The following is a 27,283-nucleotide window of genomic DNA, read 5'->3' on the forward strand; positions in this document are numbered from 1 at the left end:
CTCGGGGTAAAACGTTATCTATACGCATATTCTCATGTGTACACGTACATACACGTATTTTCGCTTGCGTGCACGCATAAGTATGTGTTTTCACAATTAAAAGCAAATTTACCTCTGTACACGAGTATACTCGGGGTAACACTTATCTATACGCATACTATCGTGTGTACTCGTACATAATCGTATATATGTATTTACTCGTTTATAAACCGATAAATATGCATACACACGTAGAAATACAAATGTGCCTTCGTACACGAGTATACTCGGGTTAAGCACTTATTTGTCGTGTTTACATGTACTTACTCGTATATACACGTATTTTCTCTTATATGCATGCATCTATATATTTATACTGTTTAAATAGAAATTTACCTCTGTACACGAATATACTCGAGGGTAACACGTATGTTTACATATATTCTCGTGTGTACATGAACGTACTTGTATATACACGTCCCTTCTCCTATATGCACGCCCAAATATGTATATACACGTACAAATACAAATGTACCTCTTTACACGAGTATACTCGGGGTAACAAATATCTATACGCATATTCTCGTGTTTACACGAACATACTTGTATATACACGTACTTTCTCGTATATGCACGCCTAAATATGCATGAACACGTAGAAATACAAATGTACCTCTTTACACGAGTATACTCGGGGTAAAACGTATCTATACGCATATTCTCATGTGTAAACGTACATACACGTATTTTCGCTTGCGTGCACGCATAAGTATGTGTTTTCACAATTAAAAGCAAATTTACCTCTGTACACGAGTATACTCGGAGTAACACTTATCTATACGCATACTATCGTGTGTACTCGTACATAATCGTATATATGTATTTACTCGTTTATAAACCGATAAATATGCATACACACGTAGAAATACAAATGTGCCTTCGTACACGAGTATACTCGGGTTAAGCACTTATTTGTCGTGTTTACATGTACTTACTCGTATATACACGTATTTTCTCTTATATGCATGCATCTATATATTTATACACGTTTAAATAGAAATTTACCTCTGTACACGAGTATACTCGAGGTAACACGTATGTTTACATATATTCTCGTGTGTACATGAACATACTTGTATATACACGTTCCTTCTCCTATATGCACGCAGAAATATGTATATACAAGTACAAATACAAATATACCTCTTTACACGAGTATACTCGGGGTAACAAATATCTATACGCATATTCTCGTGTGTACACGAACATACTTGTATATACACGTACTTTCTCGAATATGCACGCTTCAATATGAATATGCACGTCGAAATACAAATGTTTCTCTTTACACGATTAGACTCAGGATAAAACGTATCTATACGCATATTCTCATGTGTACACGTATATGCACGTATTTTCGCTTGTGTGCACGCATAAGTATGTGTTTTCACAATTAAAAGCAAATTTACCTCTGTACACGAGTATACTCGGGTAACACATATCCATATGCATATTCTCTTGTGTACACGTACATACTCGTATATACACATATTTACTCGTGTATGCACACATAAATATGTATATTTGTACTTAAAAATTCAAATATACCTCCGTACACGAACATACGCGGGATAACACGTTTATATACATATATTTACGCACATAGTCGTATATACACGTATTAACTCGTGTATGCTTGCGTAAATATGTACATACACGTAGAAATACAAATGTGTCTCTGTTCATGTGACATTTATATTTTACGAATTTAATCTGAATTAAAAATTTAATCAAATTAATTTGATTACTTTTAATCTGATTACTTTCAATCTGACTAAATTCAATTTGATTAATTTAATCTGAACTAAATCAATCTGAACTAAATTAGTTTTTTTAATCAACTAACGCGTTAGTTTAAACTAACGTTAATCTTCGTCTGCAATTGAATTAAATTTTTAAAATATTAGTCGGAACTAAATGAGAGTCAGATTACTTTAGTCGATTGAGGATTTAGTTGATTAATGCCCAACACTGGTTTCTGTCCCCGATGCAAGTTATCCCGCTTTGAAATGAGTAAAATTTTTACATTTGACCCTGAACTTTAACCTGTTGCCGTTATTTTAATTATTAACTTACAGCTATGTAACTCAGCATGTAAGACTATCAATTTATGCATTTTAACATCAAAGCGTTAAATTAACTGTCATAAATGTAATTCAAATAGATTTTTGCCAAAATGCAAAGATTAAAAAGTCCCATTTTTGACTATGAAAATCACTTTTGATGACCTCTAAAAAATCAAAGGTCCAGTTGAGAGAAAAAATAAAAGTGGTTTTAAACATCTTTCATATCCAGCTTTTAGGGATATGAATTTCAAAAAAATTAAAAATGGTCCAGCGCACCCATTCGTTGAACCTGTATGGAGTGACCCATAAAACAGAAAGAAAATGCTATTTTTCTGAATTTCAAAAACCAATTTCGAGTTTCTTCAAGCAAATAGTAGAAACACAGCTCTATATTCTTGTAAAATTTTAAAGTTATCTGAATTTTCCCTCATTTGAATTTTTGTGTCTATGTGAAGGGGAAAATCATCATTTTACAAAATGTCACTAAGTTTAAAACTGATTTTGAAGACAAAGGAGTTAATACAACTTCAAAAGTAAGGTATTTCTTTTATGATACTTAGCACATTATTGGGTATTAATTTCATCAAAGCTAATGCATTCCTTAAAGATTGAGATTAAAAAATAAAATGCTTAATTATAAGAAAATTGAAATATTTTCAGTTTCTGAAACTCGGTTAAACGTTAACTATAATAACTTTGAAAATTTTACTGACATCTGATTAATTACCCTACTCCATAGATTGCAACAACATATAACTTTTATGTTTTCATTAAATAGTTAATAAGATACAAGCCTTCAAAAATGCAACATTTAGCATTTATGAGAATGCTGTTCAATTTGACCAATTTTCAATCGCATGTAACTATCCAAATAAAAAATTTTAAGCAAAAATATTTTAGATATTTTTATATAGGCATAAAAGGAACCTGTATACCAAATTTCATAAAAATCTGTTACCATGCGGCCACCACTTTTTTGCGAATTTTGCTCATTTCGTATGGAATGACCCAGTAGTGACTTCCTCTTAAACCATAAACTGAAAATCATTATTTTCCCCTGTGTTTGAGATACGTTTGAAATAAATAAGAGGCCATCAATTTCACTCTCCCCCCCTTTCTTCTTAGACTTTACAATGGCTCTGCACACATACTTCTAAGGTGAGTTACATACATAGCATTCATGTCTTTTGCACATTAATCCACATAAAATTTTGTTTTTAAACACATGTAGTTGTTTCTGAAAATGGTAGGAATTTCATGTTTCTATGGGACATTAAAACCCTTTTTTTTGTGTGTCTGTTTGTAGAGGGGGTGCGTTGACACCTCAAATTACCGCTCTGGGTGTCACCCATGCTAGGTACGCCACCTGATATAACGTTGTACTTTTTTCTCGCATTTTCTCAAAAACCACGGGTCGTAGGGATGCAGTTCTTTGAGGACTTTTCTATGTACTCTTGGAGTGCAGAGTTAATCTGATGTAGATGCATATCAGAATTCATTATAAGAACTTACGTGCATGAGCTAAACTTAAAGCCCACAGTCGGAGATAAGATGCAGTGTGAGATATGGACCCCAAACAGAACTCGATGGTGTGAATAGCTTGATCAATAAATAAATCTGGAAGTCCTTTGTTATCATGGTCATCTGAAGAAGAACTTGAAAGTCTCTATTGAAAAAAGAATCCAGATTAGGTGATATATTTAACCACAGATATTTTGAACACTTCGAGTAGATAATGCATTGAAAAATCCAAACTACACATTAAAAATCGAGTCAAACATATTTTCATGCTTTTTAATTTAAATAAAGACTTCATGGATTAGCAACTGAATTTCTTTAAATATGACAATTCAATGCTTTGTAATTTTTCCCAAGTACAAAATGTCTACTTATTTTTCTACCATTTTTGATCCATCCTAAAGCTTAAATCTCACTTGAGGTGTAGTAAAATGTATTTTTTTTTTCACCTTTTTTTACAATAATTCTATTTTTATCAAATACTAGTGGTACCCGCACGGCTTTGCCCGTAATAGAAAAATTAAAAGGTCTTTTGGTTTGCCTGTATATTTACAAATAATGTATGGTGAATTTTCTCACCAATTGGCTTGTACCCATGTTACGGTTCCACGTTATGATAATTTCGTAATTTACTTGTCCATCTTATGATAGTTTTGTTCTTAAAATTGGAATAGAAAAAGAACCACATCGAATTTTCGAAAAATCGCTTCGAGGTGCACACCCCCATGCTACAAACTAACTTTGAGCGAAATTTCATGAAAATCGGCCAAACGGTCTAGGCGCTATGCGCGTCACAGAGATCCTGACAGGTAGAGGGACATTCAGCTTTATTATTAGTAAAGAAAGATAATTTAATGGTATTACAATGGAAACTGATTACTGTCTCATTCTTGCTATACTTAAAATGCCAAAAAAAAAAATGTTGTATTCTTTAGAATACTTCTTTCTATTAACGCAGTTTGTTCTAGATATATAAACTTCCTTGCATAAATTGCCTTATCCTCAACTGAAGTAATCATAACTTATATGGCAGATGATTTTTCTCCGAAAATGTTGACTTAAAGCAACTCAATATTAAAAATTGTTCAAGTGAAAAGGAAAGGTAACGAAAAAGTATTCCATTTGGCATAGCAATCATAATTAATCTTTAATCTTAATTATGCTTAATGTGATATGAATATGACATCACTGGGGTGCCCTCAAGGAGGGGTTCATGGTACAGACTGTGTCATTTAATGTTGTTGGGGAGAGGGTAAATTGAGAGGGTTTTTGATCTCATTTGAGGCTTAGACCATTGAGAGATAGACAAGCTATCCATTCAGTCGCTATTGCATGCGCTGAATTAGAAGTAAAGGTGACAAGTTTTATGACTCAGGGAGAAGATCAAATAGATTCGCTGCCGTGAACCATGTAGTTCGGTCACTGGTCCTTTGGATTTCAGCACTTTCTTTCTCTGTTGCTATTCTACGAGAGCGCAACTTTTAGAGCCATTTTTAAATCGGCATAACTCAACAATTTACTGTAGAGATTTAAAAAAAAAAAAAAAACACTCAGCCATGAATGCACTCGAGGTGGACAGAAAAAAAGTGCCAAAAAATTTCAGGCAGAAGGTAAAAAATTAAAATTGACGACTATTCAAATCCCTACGAGTTTTAGTGCAGACATGAGAAAGTGCTTCAGTGTAAGGCTGGAGTCATGTGGTCTCCCCCACTTCCCCCCAAAGATTCCTGCATCAACAACCACACCCACTCACTGTGTCTGCTTGTTAATGATCTAAGATTTGAGGGGGGGGGATGCATCAACACTCTTGGAGGCGGAGGGCACCCCGGGGAATAATGCACAATAAGTATTTTAGAGGGAAGCAATTACTTACTTTGTTCCTTAGGTGAATCATAATAGGCTTAGGTACCAGCATCCAAGGAACACAAAGGAAAGCAACAACAACTAATATTGTCTGCAACACTTGCTGCAAAAATTAATACTATTTAGAAAGAAATATAGATGATCATACAGTCCAAAATTTCACCTTCATAAAATTAAAAATAATATTTTTTATCACACATTTTAAAACTCTTTCACATGTTTTAAAAATTAATTGAAAAGCAACAAGTTGTCACATAAATATGTGGTTTGTACCATAATACTTCACAGGTTCAAGAATTTTTTATAACATCCTGAACGAGCTGATGTGTGCGTCACATGACTTCCTTTTATTCCAATTTAATGTCATTTTCTCATTACTGGCAGTTTAAATGTGATTCAATAGTTTACTCTCTAAATATCACCAACAGTGGCCAAATTGAAACCAGATTAAAAAATTAAAAAAAAAAAAAAATCGCCAAATTTGTCACCAAGTTGGCAAACAAAAGACGGGATATATTGCCAAATTATAACACCACTTGAGTTGAAATCGAAATTAACAATGATTTTCCCCAAAACAAGGGGCAAAAGAAACCCTTTGGAGCCTACGAATGCAACCAAAAAGGAAGGTGCACAACTAGACCCAACTAGGAGTCTACATACCAAATTTCAACTTTCTAGGACATTCAGTTCTTGAGTTATGTGACATACATACATACACACATACATACGTACATACAGACGTCACGAGAAACCTCGTTGTAATTAACTCGGGAATCGTCAAAATGGATATTTCGGGTGTCTGTACGTTCCTAGGCACATATCTACATGTGGTCGGGTTGAAAAAATAACTTAACATTCATTTGGGGGTGAGCAAAATGGAAATTAAGGTCGATTTTTGGGTGAAAATTTTTTCGCGAATACAATACTTTCTATTTTGTAAAATTAAGTAAAAACGAAAAGAAAAAGTGCAATTATAAGTAACTTACAGTGATTGTTATGGTCACAGCAATAAAAACAAACAAAATGCAATGTGCTTAATTATTTCATTAAACAGAAAGCAATACCTTTCATGACTAGAGTTCAATGTGTGCACCGTATGTTGCTCTGACTACGTCTAAATGGTACTCGAGTTCATCCAACGTCCACAAATGGTGCACAAATTTAATTCTACTTATGAAAGGTACATGCTTTCTGTGTAATGAAATGATTAAACACCTCACATAGGTTTGTCAGTCAGCACAACAGTTACATGTAATATTACATGGTTTTCTTTTTTCCCATTTTATTTAAAACGTCACAAAAAAATTCTTGAACCTGTGAAGCATTATGACGCAAACCGCATATTCATACAACAATGTTGATTTTCTGTGAATTTTTAAAATGTCAAGAACTTATCAAACACCCAGTATATCAAATACAATTGAACCTCCATATATCGAACTTCCACATATCGAAATTTTCTATATATTGAAATCCTAGCCAATTTTTATGTTTATTACAAAGAAAAAGTGCTTCTATATATCGAAAAAATCTCTATATATTGAAATTTTTTTCGAGACATTCGTAGATTTTTTTTCCACTTCAGACTGTTTGTTTCATGAAAAATGAAGGTTAGGGGAGAATATTATGTTTCTTAAAGGTTGCTAAGAAATTCATAAAAAATCTGGGTTTGAGGGGTGTGTAGATAGGTCGTTGTTCCGTTCTTGAGTTCTTAAATTCCCTCAAGTTTATTTCAAATCTAAGTTGTAACCAGTAACACTGTAAAATCAGTTTCAAGCCATCCCTTTTGTCTAGTGATTGTCATTCCTAGTCTTTTTAGCTGCTGTAAAAATCATTCAAGTTAAGTAGATTGATTTTTTACTTTTCTCTCGATTACATTGTCAAAATGAAACTCCCCTAATGTTGCGATCAAGTTAATTGCCGTAGAATGAAGATGTATGACGGCGCAAAGATGTAATTTCTGTTAATTTTTTAATTATCAACTTTCATTTAATCCGATGCTCGTGTAAATTGGAAATTGGGTTTCATACACAAAAATTAGCTTTAATTTTGGTATTTTAGGAGATTTGTACAATAAAAAAGGATCGTTTATATATATCGAAATTTCTATGTATCGAATTTTTTTCCGGCAATTTGCTATTTCGATATATGGAGGTCCGACTGTATAAAAATTATAAATGAATAAAGTTGTAGTCTTCAGCGATATTTAATGCTTTAATTTAAAAAAAAATCTTGAAAAAGTGAGGAACAATGCCCCTCTATGCCACTGATACAATATAGGGCACAATTTAAACACTAGGAATAACTTGCTGCGACTTATTATTAGTATAATGAATTTCATGCATCTTTGCCCAATCCCAGATGAAAACCTACAAAGTCCCAGATTAGAGAATATCAGGTGTCAGTTTATCACATAATTTCAGAAATCAATTACTGTTATTAAAAATTACATACCTGGCCACCATACATCGGAGCAAGGTAGCAAAACTCTGGCTTTTTGTATTCATCTTCATCTGCATATTTCATCAAAAACATATTAATCAAAGATATTAGAAGACTCGGTGCACAATATGCTTGCTGCCATGTATACATAACCCACTTTGCAAAAATCAGGATCACCAAGTATCCAAATATGCATGACATGAAAATAATTTGAGGCAAAAATTCGAGATATATGCTAAGTGGTTTCTTAAAGTGGCTGAAAAGAATGAAAAAATAATAATTGCAGCATCAACAGCAAATTTTTACATCCAAAATTTATTGATTTTGCCAAACATACTACTTACACGTGGTTCCACAGGCTGAGCACCACACCAAATATCATTTGACTAAAGCCAAAAATGATGGATACTTTCATTTTGTAAGAGTTCAGAAACAGAATTTTATTGCTTGCACTTTGCCAAATCTAAAAATAAAAATATTGGAAAAAGTCATTTCATAAAAATTTCACATTTGTTTTTTAAAGCATAATCTAAGCCAGTGGTTTTCAAACTTAGTTTAAGTAACCTTACAGTTTTGCTGTATTGTCTCTTGATTAGATGGGTTAAAATAAAAATTCAAATGACAAATATCCATCCATGTAAAGTATTCTCACGAACCAATTAATAATTCTTACTACAGTATAAATATCTAACATTGGTACTGCAGCACCTGATGAAATCGTTGAAACACTGTGATTTGGAAAAGACGACAGGCTGAATTTTATAATCTATATATTGACACTTAAAATTACAAGCAAAGGCTGAAATGGATAAAATGCCAGTTTTGAAAAAGATTAAAATAATACAGCAAGGGCGTATATAAGGGAGGGGCAGAGGGGGCCTGGACCCCCTCCAAAATCTGGAAAAAATTTAAATAAAGGTAGTTATTTTAGGTTTTATTTGCTCACAAACAATTTCCAAACTTTTAGCAAACATAAAAAAAAAGAATAAATAAATATGATAGTGATAATAATTATGGTGCGTTAGATCAGAGACTTTCGAATTGGGTGATGCAGGAAGAGATGAGGAGTGCCGCGAAGTGTACATGGTAAATATAATCTATATATATATAAAGGTGACTGTGTTTCTTTGTTTCTTTCTTTCTTTGTACCTGATGGCCAGAAGACCCCATAGCACCTACAGTCCTGAAACTTGGCACAAAATTCGAACGTACCCGGGAGGTCTGCACCTTGAAGCCTGAATGTTAAATTTCTAATTAGTTTGTTCATAATTAACTAATTAAGCTGAAATTTCACGTTTTTTGCCTAATTGGGGGGTAAAAAATCCCCCCGCCCCCTAACATTATATGTTTTTGGAAAGAACTTTCCTTTCCGAACAAGATGTTTGTTCCCTTTCTCTCAATTAATTAGAACAGGAGATATAAGCAATTCTAATTATGATCCTAATTGAGCCAATTTTCAAGGCTAAACTTGATTTTTGTTTCTGCAGTGACATCATCTTCGGTATGCAGATTAAATGTGCTTGCAGTGACGTCATTTTCGGTATACTTTTGCGTTTGAATAGTACAGCCAATGGATTCTTGATTTGGTTATTGTGCTGTCATTTTTGTGCTTGTCATTTTTGTTAAATTCATTGTGCGACTGTTAATTAATTTTCTTTTTAATTTGAAAGTCGCTTGGCGAATTTGGAGATAAACAATGGAGTTGCAGATTATTTGTTTATTTCACATTTAAAATTTTAAAGGGTGTTCACTCATTTTAGTTATAAAATATGATTGTTGATTATTTGACATCAGAAGGGGGTGGGGTATTCTTTTTTAATTCAAGAGGTTTTTTTTTCCTTTTCTCAAACGTTAGCTTTTCTATAGTAGTATTTTTCATGCAGGGTGCAGGATTTGCTTTTTGTCCTAGATGTACCGTGTTTTTTAATTGTGTTGTTTTTCTGCTGGGGAGTTGAATCCTTTTTGTACAGGATACGGGATTTCCTTTTTGTCCTAGATGTACCGTGCCTTTTAATTGCAATTGCTTATCGGCCAGAGTACGTTTCGCTCGCTAATTAGGTGGGTTACTGTAGCGTGGTCGCTTCCGCCGGACAATTCGCTGTATCTATTTTATGTTACATATTTGAGTACACCAATTTTGGCGTAAAAAGGTGAATGACACAAAACGCAACTGGAAATAGGTATAGAAAATAAGAAAAAGATAGATATTGATTAGTTAATACCGTTGCCAAATTTATCTAAACAGCTGCCGCTGGCGAACTTGGCATAAAAACAGGGGGAGGGGTGTGGATTATTTTTTATTCAACGGACTTCTTTCTTAGCAGGAGCATCGCTGTGCGGGTACAGCTAGTATGTATATAAAACAAGATTCGGATGCCATGGGAAAATTCAAATTCTTCAAAGGGTGCCGCGAATCGTTAAAGTTTGGGAACCCTGAGTTAGATGGTACCAGGCAATGATGGGGCAACTGTTTTTGGGAACCACAGTTCCAAACTTATGCTTATTTTCTTAATTTCTAAATTATTATCAGGCTAGCAGTGATTTCTTATTTATTTATTTATTGCATCACAAAAGTTTTTTTTTTATTTTGAGAAACAGCGGCTGTAGTTCAGATTTGTTTGTTCAATATATACATTTGCCTAAAAGCTATTGCATTAAATCTTCACACAAAAGCTGAAGCAAACTTAATGGATGTTTATTTTATTCAAAGCATAAGATCTAAGAGGAAATATTAAGAGTTTTTTTTTTTTTAAATTAATTTTAACATTGAAGAAAATGAATGCTAATTGAGGGATTTATTTCCAATATTTTTTCCTTATTAGTAAGAATTCATGCAATATTTAAAATAGATAACTCTTCAGTAAAGGCTACTAAAAAACAATTGAAAACGAGAGCTTAAAAAAGGAGTTTATGCAAGCAGAATAAAAGCAAATTTGAACTTAAATTAAGTACTGCTCTAAATTTAATAAAAAAGGCATTGAAGTGAAAAGTTTGATTTGCTCAAAAAACAATGAACTAATATTGATTAGTACTTATAAAGTTAAATTAAGTTTATCAATTAGAGAAAAACATATTTTTAATAAATACTCACTGGATCAATCCCGAACGGATAAGGCACACTGGTATTGGGAAAACTGTATTCTGCATAGGTCTGAATAGTTATAGCACCCTTTGTGATACTAAAATAGAAAAATTTAAAGAAGTAAATAATACAGTTACTATCATTCAAAAATATATAATGAAACAAAAGTAGGCATTAGTTAAAATAATATTTCTAACAACTGATAGGTTAATAAAAAGCTATTCAGTTTATAACTTATAGAGCAAAATTTTATAGGCAACGCATGAAATCCAGTATTCTACATGACAATGTATAAAATACTAGGTTGCATTTTACACATTGTTATTAACACATACACACATATATATATATATATATATATATATATATATATACAGGGGCGGACTGGCTACCTTTGGCCCGGTCGGCAAAATCACATTTTGGCCCACCATTGTGAATTAAAAAAAAAAATGTATACTGCTTCTATATGAGCAAAACTACATTTTGGCCCTATTCCCACCATACTTCAAAGCTTAAATAGTTATGTCAGGTTAGAAACATATATGAAACGATAAGAACTCAAATTGAAAGAAAGGAAAAAAAAAATACTTGGCCCTCAAAATACTTAAGTTTTTAATCTGTATTTAAATTGCATACATATATAGTACAACAACACCATTCTACGGAAAAACGAACAATTTGTCAATAGCATGACAGCTCATGTATTTCATTAAAAATAATAATTTAAAGGGGTGATGAACAAAATTTTCGTGTTTAAGGAATCGCAAGAAAAAAAATTTGTTCATTACATTTTAAAATCATTGCTTTTTGATAAAATAGATGAGCTTTCACGCGCGGGACAAAATTGCGGTTTTTTCGTGGAATGGCTCAAAAAGGTTGAACTGTAAAATTAGGGCATTGAAGTAAAGAAATTAATTTCTCTGAATCGTTGAGCAACCGAGATATTTCTGCTGAACAGGAAGCTATACTGTCAATCACTTTATCATAGTCGTTATTAAATGATCGCTTGACATGAATTAGCATGTAGTCCACAAGAAGATCTTGGTCAATGTTTGAACGTAAGCGATTTTTTTTCTTCAGTTAAATTATTCTGCAGATAAGAAGCGAATTCACTCGCCTTTTTAAGAATGGAATCGAAATTCCCTCGTTTTCTCTCAAGTTCTAAAATTACGGTGTGAATTTTCTTGGTGGCTGTCAAGTAGCTGTAGTAATTTGTTTCAAAAGTAATTGACAATTTGTTGACTGTGGCTGAGAGCAGAACAATGACATGAGTTTTGAAACACCAAAACAAAGTAACGTTGCAAAAGTTTGAAATTTTCATCGAATCTTCGAATAAATGCATAGTTTTATTAAGTGAATGTTTTGGTGGAAAATAAGTTAAATTAAAGCACGCTGCTTTATTTTCAGTTCGAGGAAAGTTGGGCAAAACCGTACCTAAAAGCTTCGAAGTGAAATTAGAAACATTTAGAGATATTACAAGGATAAAAACTAGTCAACATACTTCGTAATACATTTGAGAGGCAATATTCTGAGTTTTTAGAAGTCTTAGTGTATGCGGTTATTTCACTATTGATTTTTTGTGAATCTTTGCAAATGATGATTTTGTAACATGGGTAGGGCAAAACCATCATTTTGCAAACTATAACATAACCTATAGGGCTGTATTTGTCATGGGCAGGTAAAGAGCAGTCACAGCAAATTTTGATTTTTTTTTTCATCTATTGTACATTAGCTTTATTGTACAAGCTTGCGTATTTGGTTTCTGCTGAAAAAAAGTTTAACTCCAGCATTTTCCGATTAGTAGTAGTGAATCCAACACACGTTTCTTCAACTGCCTCAAAAACTCATTTCTGCATATACTGCCGTTAACTTGCCCGCGGCAGTATAAAGCACTTGATCTCCGGAAAAATATGTAAAGTATGCAATTTAATAAATTTATTCCAATTCTTAGCTCTCCTTTGGGGGTGCTGGCTTCATGATTATTTGTTTCTATCCAGAAAACCTTAATTATCTCTTTACTTAAACTTTAATTACGCTTGAAGATGCAGCATTTCAACACTTCTTCAGCTGGGGTCACTAATTTGGGGTTCCAGTCAGGGGTGCCCCCGGGGTGGGGGATTATGGCACAAGTTGCGCCATCAAAAGAGGGGGGGGGGAGTAATTTTTAAATTTAAATTTTTTCATTGATTTATTTTTAATTTAAATTATTTTATTTTATTCTGTTTATATTTTATTTCATTTATTTATTTAGTTTGTGTGTGTGTTTGTATGTCATTGGCGTAGCACAGATCTTTTCAAATAAAATAATAATAATTAAAAATAAATAAATAAATACATAAAAGTATTTTTCAAAATAAATTAAATAAAAAATATTAAAAAATGAATAAAATAAAAAAAGGGAGCCAAAAATTTAAAAAAGAGAGAAAAGAGTGTTGAGAAAAATTTGGGGGGGGGGGGGGAATTTGCGCCATTGAACCTGGGTGGAATTGGCACCCCTGCTTTCAGTTCATTTCCCTTTTTTGTATGTATCAAGTTTGCTGTTCGATGAAAATCGCTTGGAACGGGAGAGAAGCTCTGCTCATTTCAGCCAGTTTTTTGATATTCTCATGTACAAGGGCGTGCACAGAAAGCTTGGTGCCCGTCACAAATGACTTTTATTGCCCCCCCCCCCCTTCATCTTGTTTGATCCTACGTCCCTACATTTTCACTCCTCGTTTAAAAAATCTCGGGCCCTCTTCAGGCTCGGAACCGGGTCAACAGGTGTCCCCCTCTGCACGCCCCTGATGATGTATAAACACCCCTAAGCATGGCCCACGCATTTATAGCAGGGTCGGGGCCGCTTTGTCTAATGGTGTAGGCCCCTTTAATTTTTGTTAATAGATGTTCAAATATAAGTTTTTAATAGTCCTTTTTCATCCCGGGCCCTTTTACAGGCCGCGTCAGGCCCCTCCCGTTTCCACAATGTGGGCCATGGCCCCCAGTGCTCTAAAAACTAGAGAGGAAGTTGATAAGAGAGGAAAGCATTCGTACGTGTGGACTTCAGCTATTTACTTTGGTCCTTACTTAGGATGGAAAAAAAAACCCTGATTAAAAACGCTTTTTTCACATAGAATAAACAAAATAATTTTTTTTAAAAAAAGTTAGAACACTTTTAAAAATGTTAAGTTGGGAACTTAAATGTATTATGTTCAATGACAAAATTGCTTGAAGTGGCCCACTTGGCGGTTGGCCCAGTCGGGGTTCCCCGACTAGCGGACCTGGCCAGTCCGCCCCTGTATGTATATATATATATATATATATATATATATATACTGCCGTGAGCAGGTAAAGGGCAGTAACTGCAAATTTTTCATTTTTCATTTTTTTGCATTTTTGTCATCTATTGTAGGTTATCTTTATTGTACAAGCTCGCTTATTTGGTTTCTGCTGAAAAAAAGGCGTGAAAAAGACGTCCAATTCCAACATTTCCCTATTGTTAGTATTGAATCCAAAACGTGTTTCTTCAAATATCTCGAAAACCCACTTCAGCAGATACTGCCGGTTACCTGCACACGGCAGTATATATATATATATATATAATGTATACAGTTGAATCCTGATAACTCGAAACTCATAACTCGAATATTCCTTTATCTCGAAATTTCATGGGGTCCCAAACTCTTGAGACTGTTGCGGAAACTTTCCACAACTCGAACGTTTTAGTCGGTCCCTTGGAACTCTCACAAGAAAAAATAATAATATGAGTAGACCTTTAGCAATCAATAAATTTAATTGGTTTCAAACTGGCTGTCTTTTGAAGAGATACAGAGGCACAATAGCTTATTGAAATTTTCAGCCAAGGGCCGCAAGCTTTTTACCTTTCATCAATCCTATTCCCTCTAAAGCAATTGTTTTAGAGAGTCTAAACTTTTGTGTAGTTCATGGGCGTCGCGGCCGGGGGGGGGGGGTCCAAGGGGTCCGGACCCCCCCAATATTTGAGGACCGGACCCTCTCAATATTTGAAAATCGGACCCCCCTCGATAATTGTCAAGATGAAATTCATTATTTTGGGGAAATTATTTTTGCTTTGAAGACTTTAAACAGTTGCGTAATATATAATTTACCATGTTTAATTCATATCAAATAAAACGAAATGAACATCGAAAAAAAATGAACTAAAAAAAACAAAATATGTGATGTGTATAGTGAACGGAAAGTCGGAAAGTGAACTTCATTGACAAATTATTGCTCTGCTCTACGCTCCCGAGTGCAATGTCAACCATCCATAGTCGAGTCTCCAGCGTATATGCACCCCCCCCCCCTTTTTTACGACTCTCGTGCTAATAAGTCAACAGACGTCAGACGGGGATCTGAGCTTCTGCCCCTTTCTTTCTTATCTCGTTTCTCGGCTCTTCCAGGTTTCTGTTTCAAGTTTTGCAATGTTTGTTTCGCCGATTCGGTTCAATTTATAGCTGTGAGCATTATGTGTAGTGAAATTTAGACTTACTACACCGCTAGTAGAAGTGAACTTGCAAAGAAAATGTCCATAGCCTGAAGTTGGAGAAAAAGAAAAACACGTGAAGCATTTTTCCTCATGGAAAATCTGTATTTTTTATCCTCAAAGGATTCCTAAAGTTGACGAACAACATCTTCATTGATATTTAAAAAACATTTAGAAGAATAGACAAAGATTAGCCGCTAAAATACAACGAAACATTCAGTTTTACGAACATGCTGATTCCAAGGAATATAAGGCATTAACGTAACATACAAAAATAGGCCTAAAGGCGTTTTATGACTTTAAAATTGACATCACGTTGTATTACGCCCTGCCAGGAGTAAAGAGCACTGGCAGACATCACGGAATCACGTACAACACATTTTGCAGCTATGTGAGGTGAGAGAGAGAGAGAGCGAAAAAGATCGCTCGAAGTATTTAAAGGTCTTCACATGGCTTTCAAATTAAGAATATGCAAAATACAAGATGTGTTGCCAATGCAAGAAAATTAAAGATATGTTGCCAATCAAAAAGTAACTCAATCTACAAAAAAAAATTCTCGCGGTTATAAGATACAATGAACTGGTGACTCGGTTCACCCAAAAGTTCATTCACTTTACTGAGTCATTGCAACCGATCGCACACATGACGTCACAACGTGATGCAATGTTTACATCGAAAAGGGATTGATTCTGCATGATGCAAAAACGTATGTTTTTTTTTTTTTTTTTTCAAATTAAGTGATTCTTTCACTTTTTGTGAAAGTTTAAATTAAAAATCTAACAAGCGGCCCCATTTTTGCAACATGCACAACAATCAGAAAAATTCACAATAAATTCAAATTGACAAAGTCACCATTGAATTTCACAAAAATTTTACACACCCAAAAAGTTCAAATTTAGTTTATATATTTTTCCCCCCCAAAAATAATGTCACAAAAATGTCCAAGTTGAGATTTGGTATAAGGTTTTGTCAAAGCATCAGCTAAATTTAATTTAGAACTCACATACAGTAATTTAAACAATTTTTCATTTACTAAATTTCTCAAAAAATGATACTTTATATCAATATGCTTACTTCTTTGATTTTGTATAGGACTTTTGGAAAAATCTATTGCAGCAATGTTGTCACAAAATATTTCACAATTTTTCAAAATTAAATTCAAATTTTCATTTTTTAAAATTTTTATGATCCAGACAAATTCTTTAGCAGCCTCTGTCAAAGTGACATATTCGGCTTCCATAGTGGAAAGAGCAATACATTTATGCTTAAAGGTTTTCCACATAATAGGTGTATTATCTAGCAAAATGATGTAACCTCCCATTGAAACCCTATCATCTCTACTAGCTGCCCAATCTGAATCAGAATAACATTTAATATTTAAATTTGAAATATTTGATAACTTCAATTTAAGATTTTTCGTATACAAAACATAACCAAGAAGACGAAGTAAACCATGCCAATGTTTTTCACCATAATTAGATTGAAATTGGGAAAATATATTCAGAGCATATGTTATGTCGGGACGAGTTCTACTAGCCAAAAAGGATAAACAGCCAATTAAATTTCGATATGGTAAAGAATTACATTTATCTATTTCTAACTTACTAGTAGGCGAATCAATTTTTGAATAAACCACCCCAACCGAAATAGGAACATTACTAATTGGAATATTATAACTAGAATACAACTCAACAATTTTATTAATATACGTTGTCTGATGAATATACCAATTACCATCAATGTTTTGAAATTCAACACCCAGAAGTTTTCTTATTTCACCCAAAATTTTTAATTCAAAATGATTTCTTAAAAAATTTACAATTTCATTCAAATCAGATTTTAGTTTGCCAAAAAGTATGATATCATCAACATAAAAAAGAAGAATAACCTTATTTTTATATATGTAACAACAATTACACCAATCTAAACTAGTAAAGTTCATTTTCAAAAGTGTTTCATGGAGTTGATAGTACCACATTCTGCCACTTTGGTGTAAACCGTACAAAGCTTTCTTTAACAAACAAACTTTACCAGGCTCTAGTACATATCCACTAGGTTGTTTCATATATACATTAGTATCCAAATTAGCATACAAATAAGCGTTATTTATGTCTACATGCAGATGACACCATTTAAAAAGACATACAAAAATACAGAAAAACAATCTGATTATAGAAAAATCAATGACTGGGCTAAAAACTTCTTGGAATGATTCTCCAGCTTCCTGAAGATAACCTTGGGCACATAACCGAGCACGGTATTTCACAATATTCCCTTGCTGATCTTCTTTTACCGTATATACCCACCGATTTCCCAAAATTTTACTATGTTCAGGTGGATCCACTAACTCCCATACACCGCGATTATATATGGTTTGTATTTCCTGATCCATCGCGTTAATCCAATGTTTAGATTCCCTAGAATTAATGGCTTCTTTAAAATTTAATGGAAGTTTAATTTCAGCAAGATTTCCCTCTAAAATTTCTATTACCTTTCCCTCTTTTAAATTTTTGCCCGAAAAGTCAAAATATGATTCATCAAATTCAATTTTGTTATCATTACAATATTTAATAACTTCATTTAAAGAACGCAAGCGAATATTTGAACCTTCAATCCTATAGTAAATATCAGTTCTATCACCTGATGGTCTAGGAACAGCTTGACGCAACCAATTAATTTCGGAACAAGGTTTTAATTCTTCACTAGGACTATCACCGGAAAGCTCATCCACTCCCTGATTTGAAGTTACAGGATATTCATAATCAAAATTGTCAGGTAAGTATTTCATAACCCTTGGACTACTTGATCCAGAACCTAGTACAACATCTGCCCTTTTAGTTCCCTCATCAAAACTGACATTACATGTTTCTATGATTCTTTGTTCGTCTTCCAGCCAGACACGATAACCTCTAGTATTTTGAGCGTAACCTAACAAAATTCCTGGTTTAGATTTATCGTCCAATTTCTTTCTTTTCTGGCTTGGAACATTTACAAAAGTTAAACAGCCAAAAGTTCTGAGATGTTTCACGTTAGGCTTTTTATTGAAAAACAGTTCAAACGGGGTATGATTGCTCCCATGACAAGACCTATTCCAAACATAAGAAAAACAAAATGCAGCTTCCCCCCAGAATTTCGAGGGTAAGTTACTGTCTTTTAAAAGTGCTCTAACTCCCCCCATTAATGTCTGGTTAAACCGTTCAATTATGCTATTCATCATTGGTGTGTAGGGATTAGTTTTCTCATGCCTAATGCCACGGTTATTCAAGAAAATTTCAAAATTTTGATTGCAAAATTCTTTCCCCCCATCTGTACGAATTGATTTAATTTTCCTCCCTAAAAGCCTTTCATTACGATTTAAAAATCTTACAAAAATATTGAAAACATCCGACTTCAATTTCATAGGGTATACAGCAACGCGTTTTGAAAAATCGTCCATAATGGATAAATAATATTTCTCTCCCCTCAAAGTTAAATTTGGGACTTCACCTACATCCATGTGTATAAGCTCTAAAGGTTTAGAAGATCTCACGGCCCCAATCGATTTAAAAGAAATACTCCTAGCTTTAGTATATTTACAAATTTCACAATAGTTAACATTTTTATTCAATTCAGGAAGACCTCTAACACTATTGTTTTTGCTAGTTCTAGAAATATATTCACAATTAATGTGACAATATCTCTTGTGCCATAAATCTTCAGGTGAAATTTTACCAATTTTTTCAGAAATGTTACAAACAGGTTCAGAATTATCACAATGTTCACTATTTTTCAAATACAAATATCTATTAGGCTTAAAGAAATATAAATTTATGTCATTTCTACGCTTTGCATAAAATAATTGATTCCAATTTTTGTCATAAACTTTAAGAATGGTATTATGACCAACAAATTTGTTTCCTTCCTGTTCCAATTTAGATAATGACAATAAATTACGACGGATTTCAGGATTGTACAGAACATCTTTCAAGATAATTTTCCTATGTCTACCATTAATTTTGACCAACAATTGAATTGTACCAATCCCTAAAATATTGCTTTGTTTACCGTCAACAGCCATCGACATTTTTAAATTATTAACTGGCCTAAAATCAGAGAAAAGATTTTTATTTTTAGTGACATGTGACGTAGCTCCAGAATCGGCAATCCACGTTATATCTGAATCAGATAAAGTAATATTCAAAGCTTCTGACTCATTAATTTCACTCACATTATGTTGAGAATTAGAAGACCCTTGAGATAAATTTTTAGAATTTGACTTTGCCTTAAATTTAAAACAATCAACCTTTTTATGCCCAAAAATCCCACAAAAATTACATTTCCCTTTAAATCTATTTTTACTAAAATTTGACACAGGTTTACAACTACTTTTACAAGGATGGATCTTACCGGCAGGTAGCGAATTCGGAACGGTCACATACACAGCAGGTGTCTGTAGTGGAACGTTCATTTCAGAAATTCTATTTGCTTCGAGCAACAGTTCTTGTTCTATTTTCAATGGGGTAAAGTCCACGTCAGACCATCTGTAGATTTGCTGTACAATGGATGCAAACTCAGGGGGTAAACTCCGGATATACTGGAAACCTATGTAAAGGTCGGACATCGCATGGCCAACTTCTTTTAATTGTGACGCAGCTGCTTTCACTCGGCAGATGAAAAGACCAACAGTTTCGCCTTCTTGAAACTTGACTTGAAAAAATTTATCCAACAGGGATATTAATCTGGCACGGGTGTCAGGTTCAAAATACTTGCACAAGATTTCCCAAGCTATCTTTCCTTCAGTAGTGCATTCGATGAGAGGCTTGAATTCTTCTGACAGGAACTGATAAATAGTAGTATAAGCTCGAGTTCTTCTAAGATTTATTTCCGCTTTATCTCGGAACGTCAATTTTTCTTCCTCAAGTTTCTTTTCTTTTTCGTCAGCTTCGATGAATTCCCAGCTGCCCGAATGACGCAGGACAACTTGTATGTTTCTCTTCCAAGTATTCCAATTATTGGCATTTAGTAAAGGTATTGTAGGGACTTCCATACTTTCAAAAATTTCACGATGTTTTAAAAATTCTTCAGAGCATAAAAATTCAAATTTTCCAAGTTCTTCAGGTTATGGCCAGGAATTGCAAAGTCCAGGTGACCTGGGCCCATAACCACTTGTGAGCATTATGTGTAGTGAAATTTAGACTTACTACACCGCTAGTAGAAGTGAACTTGCAAAGAAAATGTCCATAGCCTGAAGTTGGAGAAAAAGAAAAACACGTGAAGCATTTTTCCTCATGGAAAATCTGTATTTATTATCCTCAAAGGATTCCTAAAGTTGACGAACAACATCTTCATTGATATTTAAAAAACATTTAGAAGAATAGACAAAGATTAGCCGCTAAAATACAACGAAACATTCAGTTTTACGAACATGCTGATTCCAAGGAATATAAGGCATTAACGTAACATACAAAAATAGGCCTAAAGGCGTTTTATGACTTTAAAATTGACATCACGTTGTATTACGCCCTGCCAGGAGTAAAGAGCACTGGCAGACATCACGAAATCACGTACAACACATTTTGCGGCTATGTGAGGTGAGAGAGAGAGAGAGCGAAAAAGATCGCTCGAAGTATTTAAAGGTCTTTACATGGCTTTCAAATTAAGAATATGCAAAATACAAGATGTGTTGCCAATGCAAGAAAATTAAAGATATGTTGCCAATCAAAAAGTAACTCAATCTACAAAAAAAAATTCTCGCGGTTATAAGATACAATGAACTGGTGACTCGGTTCACCCAAAAGTTCATTCACTTTACTGAGTCATTGCAACCGATCGCACACATGACGTCACAACGTGATGCAATGTTTACATCGAAAAGGGATTGATTCTGCATGATGCAAAAACGTATGTTTTTTTTTTTTTTTTTTCAAATTAAGTGATTCTTTCACTTTTTGTGAAAGTTTAAATTAAAAATCTAACAATAGCGACCCCGATGTTTCCCAAACAAAATGAGACACCAGACTTCTTTGGCGGTTTTTTGCAACTGGCAACAACACCCTGGCCAAAGGATGCACATTTAGAAGACCACTTAGCTGGTCAAAGGTTAAGTTTGGGGTAGAAAGGGAAAGGAGACGCGGCATTGTTTGACATTATTCAACACGTGGCTTCAAAGTACCTTACCGAAGCGCGGTTTCTCAAATGTATTGCGGCATCTCAAATTTGACCAAAAAAGCGTCACGTTACAGAAAAAAAAGAGGAGGAGTCTAAAAATTAACGTGCAATTTCAAAAGCAAATCGTAAGCCAGCGTAACGATGGATACTGTGATGTCACTTCCGATAGACCAACGAAAAAAGAAGCGCAAGACGACCAGAAAAAAAAGACAGAAATAAAAGGACGTTCCGACAAAAATAAAGATAATTTCATGTGGTCTTTTGGTCTCCTTGAGAGTAGGTGACCTGAAGAGCGCTCCTATTTTGGTAAAAATGCTTTTTTTTACATATTCGATTACGAATATGGAGAGGTGGCTTGAAATGGGAAAATGTAGCAAACCTTCTACATCAAATGAACCTTAGCAATTTTTAACAACTGAATCATCATCATCAACATCCACGGAACCACCTTCAAAAAATCAAAAGATTGTGATAGGTAAGTACCATTCTGTTGAGTGTAATACATGTAGGGGCTCCCCGATTTTATACTATTCAGGTGGGGTTACTTCTCGACCACCAACTTTATGTACCTTTTACTTAGAAATGGTAAAAGATAGGACTATGAAATTTTTATGGGTGTTAGAATAACATGTTTTACATACTTTAACATGTCAATTTCTCTTTATGTGAAAATAAATTTTTTTTCTGAATTTTTTACTCAAAATCGCTTTTAAATTTGCATTTTTGATGACTTTTTACTGTGTAAAACAAATATTTATCAATATATCATCAAATCCTTGTGTTAAAATATGTAGTATTATATAGTGTAATTGTCTTTAAAAAATTGAGTCTGTAACTTTGAAAGATATTGAGAAAAAGGAACATGAACATGAAAAACTCATGTTTCGAGAAAAACGCATTTAAAGATTTCATTTGTGTTTTTAATAGTGATTAAGTAGCTTACCTCAAAAACAACCTGCTTTGTATGAAGGACCACCTTCTTCCACCTCGTATGATGTTTCTAGTTTCCTTTTAATAGTTTTGTTTGTTTTCCTGGCAAGTTTTTGATACTCTGAGAGTTTCCTTTCTCTATCAATTAGCCGCTCTTTGTCCATGTCTTTCATTGCTTTTACACAGTGAGAGCCAGGGAAAATTCCCAACTTTGATAAAGTGTGACATTTAGTAATATTTCCAACATTAAAAGAAGAAACAGCATCATAAACACCAAATTTTAAAGTGTCAATGCCCACAAATACAGTTTTTGGTACCCGAGTCCAGATAACATTGTTCACAGATTCGTTCGGGTTCTGTGTCTTTCCATGCAGACACTTCTTCAACAAATCGGGATTTCCTAAATCCCTAAATATAGGTTTAATAATTTCCATTATTGGAAGGGCAATATGTGTGTGTTTGCTGTGGTCATAAATTTCGTCTTTTGCCTGTGCCCGATTATACCCGCACCAGCTTTCAGCTCCTTCTGGACAGAGTCCGTGGTTCGGATTTTCATTGCTTGACAGCAGGTGAAAATATTCAGCCCAAACAGCTTGTTGCATATCTTTTAAGGACCCAATGTTTCTTCTGATCGCTAGCCCATAAAACTTCTGGATCTTCAAGATAACATCATCTGTTAGCCTCTTTTTGCCTCCTAATTTTTTCCCGTCACTAAGAGTTTTGCCAGTATATCGTTTTTTCAATTCAAATAATCTGCTGCTCATTCTCTTTTGAACGTGCCCAATGCACTCTAATTTTTCAATTTGTGTATCGCCATAAATTTTTGATGAAGCAACTGTTTGAAAAGCTTTCGAATCACCATCTCCGAGATAATTCACGTATCTCACATTGTACAAAGACTGTGATCGATTGAAAATTTCTTTCGCTCCACTGATCTCCATGCCTCCACTTGTTCCACTGTAATTGGCAGTGCATGCATTTAAATGTTTGGATTTATTTTTATCCGGGCACATACAAAATTTGGACATGATGGAGACGTCAACAACTTTTCCCGTGTCAACACTTGTTGCTGTAACAACGCCATTCAAAGACAGATGTCCACGCTTTTGCCATGTACCATCTAGCGCAACACACAAATCTCTACTGTTATCATTCTTCGCTACAGAATCTTCTACAGCATCTTTCATTTGCTCAAGGCATACATTTTCTGAAGCAGGAGTCAAAATGCTTAGGTATTGTGAAAATTTTGTGGGAGGTGGTGGCAAATTCATGACTCCGCAAAACATTCTACCAGCTGCTCGACCTTTACCAATACTGCGAAGAGCATACACAAATCTGAGGTTTAAATCATAGACTTTTTTTTTTTGTTTAGTATTTTCTGATGGGCCAGTGTTCGAAAATTCAAAAGACTCTTCGCAATCCAAGCAAATGAGTTGCAATTCTGATGCAAGACCTATTCGCATTTTCACTTTTAGAGATATTTTCCCAATACATTTTTTACAAGCAGCTAAGTTGTCCAAAGCAATATTCAAAATATCTAATGATAAAATATCATATCCGGGATTCATATTTGCATCATATTGATCATAATTAGTACATAAATTGTCAAAAGAGGCATTGTCACTTTCCACAGATTCATTTGAAACATTACCTGTATCAATATGAGCGACTGATGATTTTCCAACATTCTTACGTTTTTTAAATAAACGCTTACTTCGTGGCATTATAAGCACGTTAAGTAACTAGATATTTTAGTAAAATGTTACTAAAGTAGAGCGTATGTGCATAAGATACACAGGAAGTATCAATAACAGAAGTTCAAATCAAAATTCACTATAAAAAGCGGTAAGAACAAAATAAACAGTTAAAAACTATCAACACAGTTGCAGTCAACATTACTGTTGCCAATCCTAACAAATATAATAAAAGTTTAATAAAAATATTATTTAATGGAGAGCAGATGCTGCAGCTCTGTGACAGAAAAGAGGTTTGTTTACATACGAAGTTCGTTTGTTTACATTTACCGGCCCTTTAAATGAGCCAGTACGCTTGAATGCATTTGGTAGAATGAAGAATTCAAACACTTCTGCTTTTTGGATTAACAAATGTGATGCATCATTAGAAAGATAAAAGTTTAAACTTTTTAATGATATAAAAAAGTAAAAATCGAATTTTTGGTCGAAATTGACTTACCTGGTCCCCTTAATGCAATATTTCGCAAAAAACTACTCGAAATTTGAAGATTCGTCAGAAAATTTTTTCTAGGAAAGGAAAGTTTATGAAAGTTCACAGTGACCTCTTATCGAGTAGCCCCTGAATGCCTGCTAATCAGGTATGCTTTACAGTCAATATTTTGACATTATGAGTCCTATGGGAGCTAATGCGTTCAACTTTCTCTTTTTTTTTTTTTTTTTGAAATGTTTCAACTTTTATAAATTTTAATGGAATAAATAATACTCCTTTTAGTTATTAAAGCTTAACAGAAAATTATCCATTAATAATCCTGCTTTACTGAGCAAATTTTATTGAAATAACCATTTTAAAACTTATTGTCACGTGTCAGAAAAAAGCAGTTCGTTTCTCTATCTCTTCCTCATCGTCCGCTGATCAGAATTCAATTATACACCAAATGCTGTTTGTTCTCTGTGTAGGCCAGTACTTTTCAATCTGTGAGGTGTGCCTCTCAAGGCATGCCTGTCACTTAAAGAGGATCAGGAGGGGCACTTTCCCTGCTGACTTTGAGAAATTAGAAATTAATAAAATAACATGGACATGGTTTTTGTTGTTTTTTGGTTTCATATGCATTGAGTGTATGGAGGATTCAACAAAAAAGCAAAATTCTGGTGCATTTGTTACAAAAATCCTGAAAAAAATTAAGAAAATACTTCAAAAGGTAGCATTATTAAAATATGATATTATGAGAGCTTAATTATTTGTGTCTTATTTTATTTTTGTAGTTGTGTTTTTCGTAGGTTCGTGAATGTCATAACGGTGAATTATATACTTTAATTTTTTAATTAAAAAACATCAAATTAAACTCCTTCGAATCCAACTTGTGCCAAGAACTTAGAGCTGCAGGGTTTATCACTATGTAATATAAAAATTTAATTATACAGTTGTTGCGGCTTATATGAGTCACATTTTGTTCTGAACAGCTTTGATTCCATAAAGCGGCTGATTCAATAGAGCTGGATTTCGTTTTTGCTGATTTCATTCATTAAGAACGGTTGATTCAATTGTCTACTGTTTCAAAATGTTGAAAATTTGGTGCGGCTACTCTTGGTGTGCCGCCCTTCGTCGTGTAAAGTTGAAAGAAGCTTCAGTGCGCTGAGAAAGTTGAAATGGTATCTAAGGTCGACTATGACACAAAAGCGGTTGAATCATGTTGCTTTATGCTACATTCACAAAAACATCTTGGACGAAATTGATCACAAAAAAATAGCACGGATATTCGTATCCCATGTGCAGTCTAGAAAAAATGTATTTGTTGGTATTAATTTTTTTTTTCTTATTGTGTAATTATGTGACTCAAGATGTACCTGTTTAAAATATTGTATTAAATGTAAACCCATTATATATATATATATATATATATATATATATATATACATACACGAGTTTTTCTTAATGCAACGCAACTTGAAAATGATAGTCAAAATGGTCCCCCCAATAAATTTCAGCTGACGACGCCAATGGTGTAGTTAAGGGTAAAACACAGAAATTCTACAAAAACACTTAAAAATTGTATGCCCCTGAAAATAAATTAGAAACGATGTTGAAGCAAAAATTGTTTTCCATCAAAAATATAAGAATATTTAATTTATAAGCGTAAAGTTGAACATTTTATAAAGTTTTGGATAATTTAACATAATTTTTTTAATTTTAAATCATGACTATAAATGAAAAATAAAAGGGGAATCAAGTTACGTAAAATAATTTTGACCATAAAAATAACCAAGCTATATAAAAAAAATGATTTTCATCGCCAGTAAATTAATTAAAAATGGTGGAAATAAAATGTATCGCAATACTATCATATTTATATTATGAGACGCTGGTTTTTTTTTTGGTTAATGATGTATTTTTTGGCAATATTTAGATAAAGTTTATATTTTTCAGTTAAAAATACTTTTAAAAAAAACATACTTAACATCAGATACATCCCATTGTGAATGAAAAATATTTAAAGATTTGGCAAATGCATCATTATATATAAGACCAGTATATATAGAGAAGAGTCCCATCAACAAAATAATATAGCGACCACCAAACATTGTATTCCATATCTGTAAAAGAATCAGACACATTAAAAAACAAACAGAAATTTAACTTTTGTTCATAAATGAATATGGCTTGCAATAAACATTAAAATTGAAAAGTATAATATTTTAATAATGGTAAACTAAAAACCCTCGTGTATGTTAACACTAGAACGACTGACATTTTATGTATACCTAGAAAGACTAAAGGGGCCAGTGTGGCCCCTACCCATTTTTGGAGTGAATTCTTTTAAAAATTCTTCCTGAGGAAGTCCACATGCCTGATACACATTCTTTCATGACTAAACAAAAACTTAGTACTTAATTATTTTTAGTTTTTCTCTCTATACTGGGCAAAAGGTTGAATTAGTATTCCTTTCGAAGAGCAATGGCCACCGTTAGGATGGTAAGCAGTCGGTACTGTTTATAGCATTTGGATATCCAATCGGCTGCATAA

General features: G+C 33.6%; 1 protein-coding gene across 1 annotated transcript in view; it reads right to left on the reverse strand.

Moving 5' to 3' along the window:
• Positions 1–3,603: 3,603 nt before the first annotated feature.
• Positions 3,604–27,283, reverse strand: part of LOC129226869 (V-type proton ATPase 116 kDa subunit a 1-like) — a 60,435-nt gene continuing 36,755 nt past the window's right edge. Inside the window, exons 12-17 of the mRNA XM_054861499.1 lie at positions 26,714–26,853; positions 11,020–11,107; positions 8,273–8,391; positions 7,941–8,184; positions 5,497–5,589; positions 3,604–3,771 (exon numbers count right to left, since the gene is read on the reverse strand). Coding sequence (XP_054717474.1) covers positions 3,604–3,771; positions 5,497–5,589; positions 7,941–8,184; positions 8,273–8,391; positions 11,020–11,107; positions 26,714–26,853 — 852 coding nt within the window. The remainder of the gene's footprint in view (positions 3,772–5,496; positions 5,590–7,940; positions 8,185–8,272; positions 8,392–11,019; positions 11,108–26,713; positions 26,854–27,283) is intronic.

This window comes from Uloborus diversus, chromosome 7 (assembly GCF_026930045.1).
Source record: "Uloborus diversus isolate 005 chromosome 7, Udiv.v.3.1, whole genome shotgun sequence".
In the NCBI taxonomy this organism is placed as follows: Eukaryota; Metazoa; Arthropoda; class Arachnida; order Araneae; family Uloboridae; genus Uloborus; species Uloborus diversus.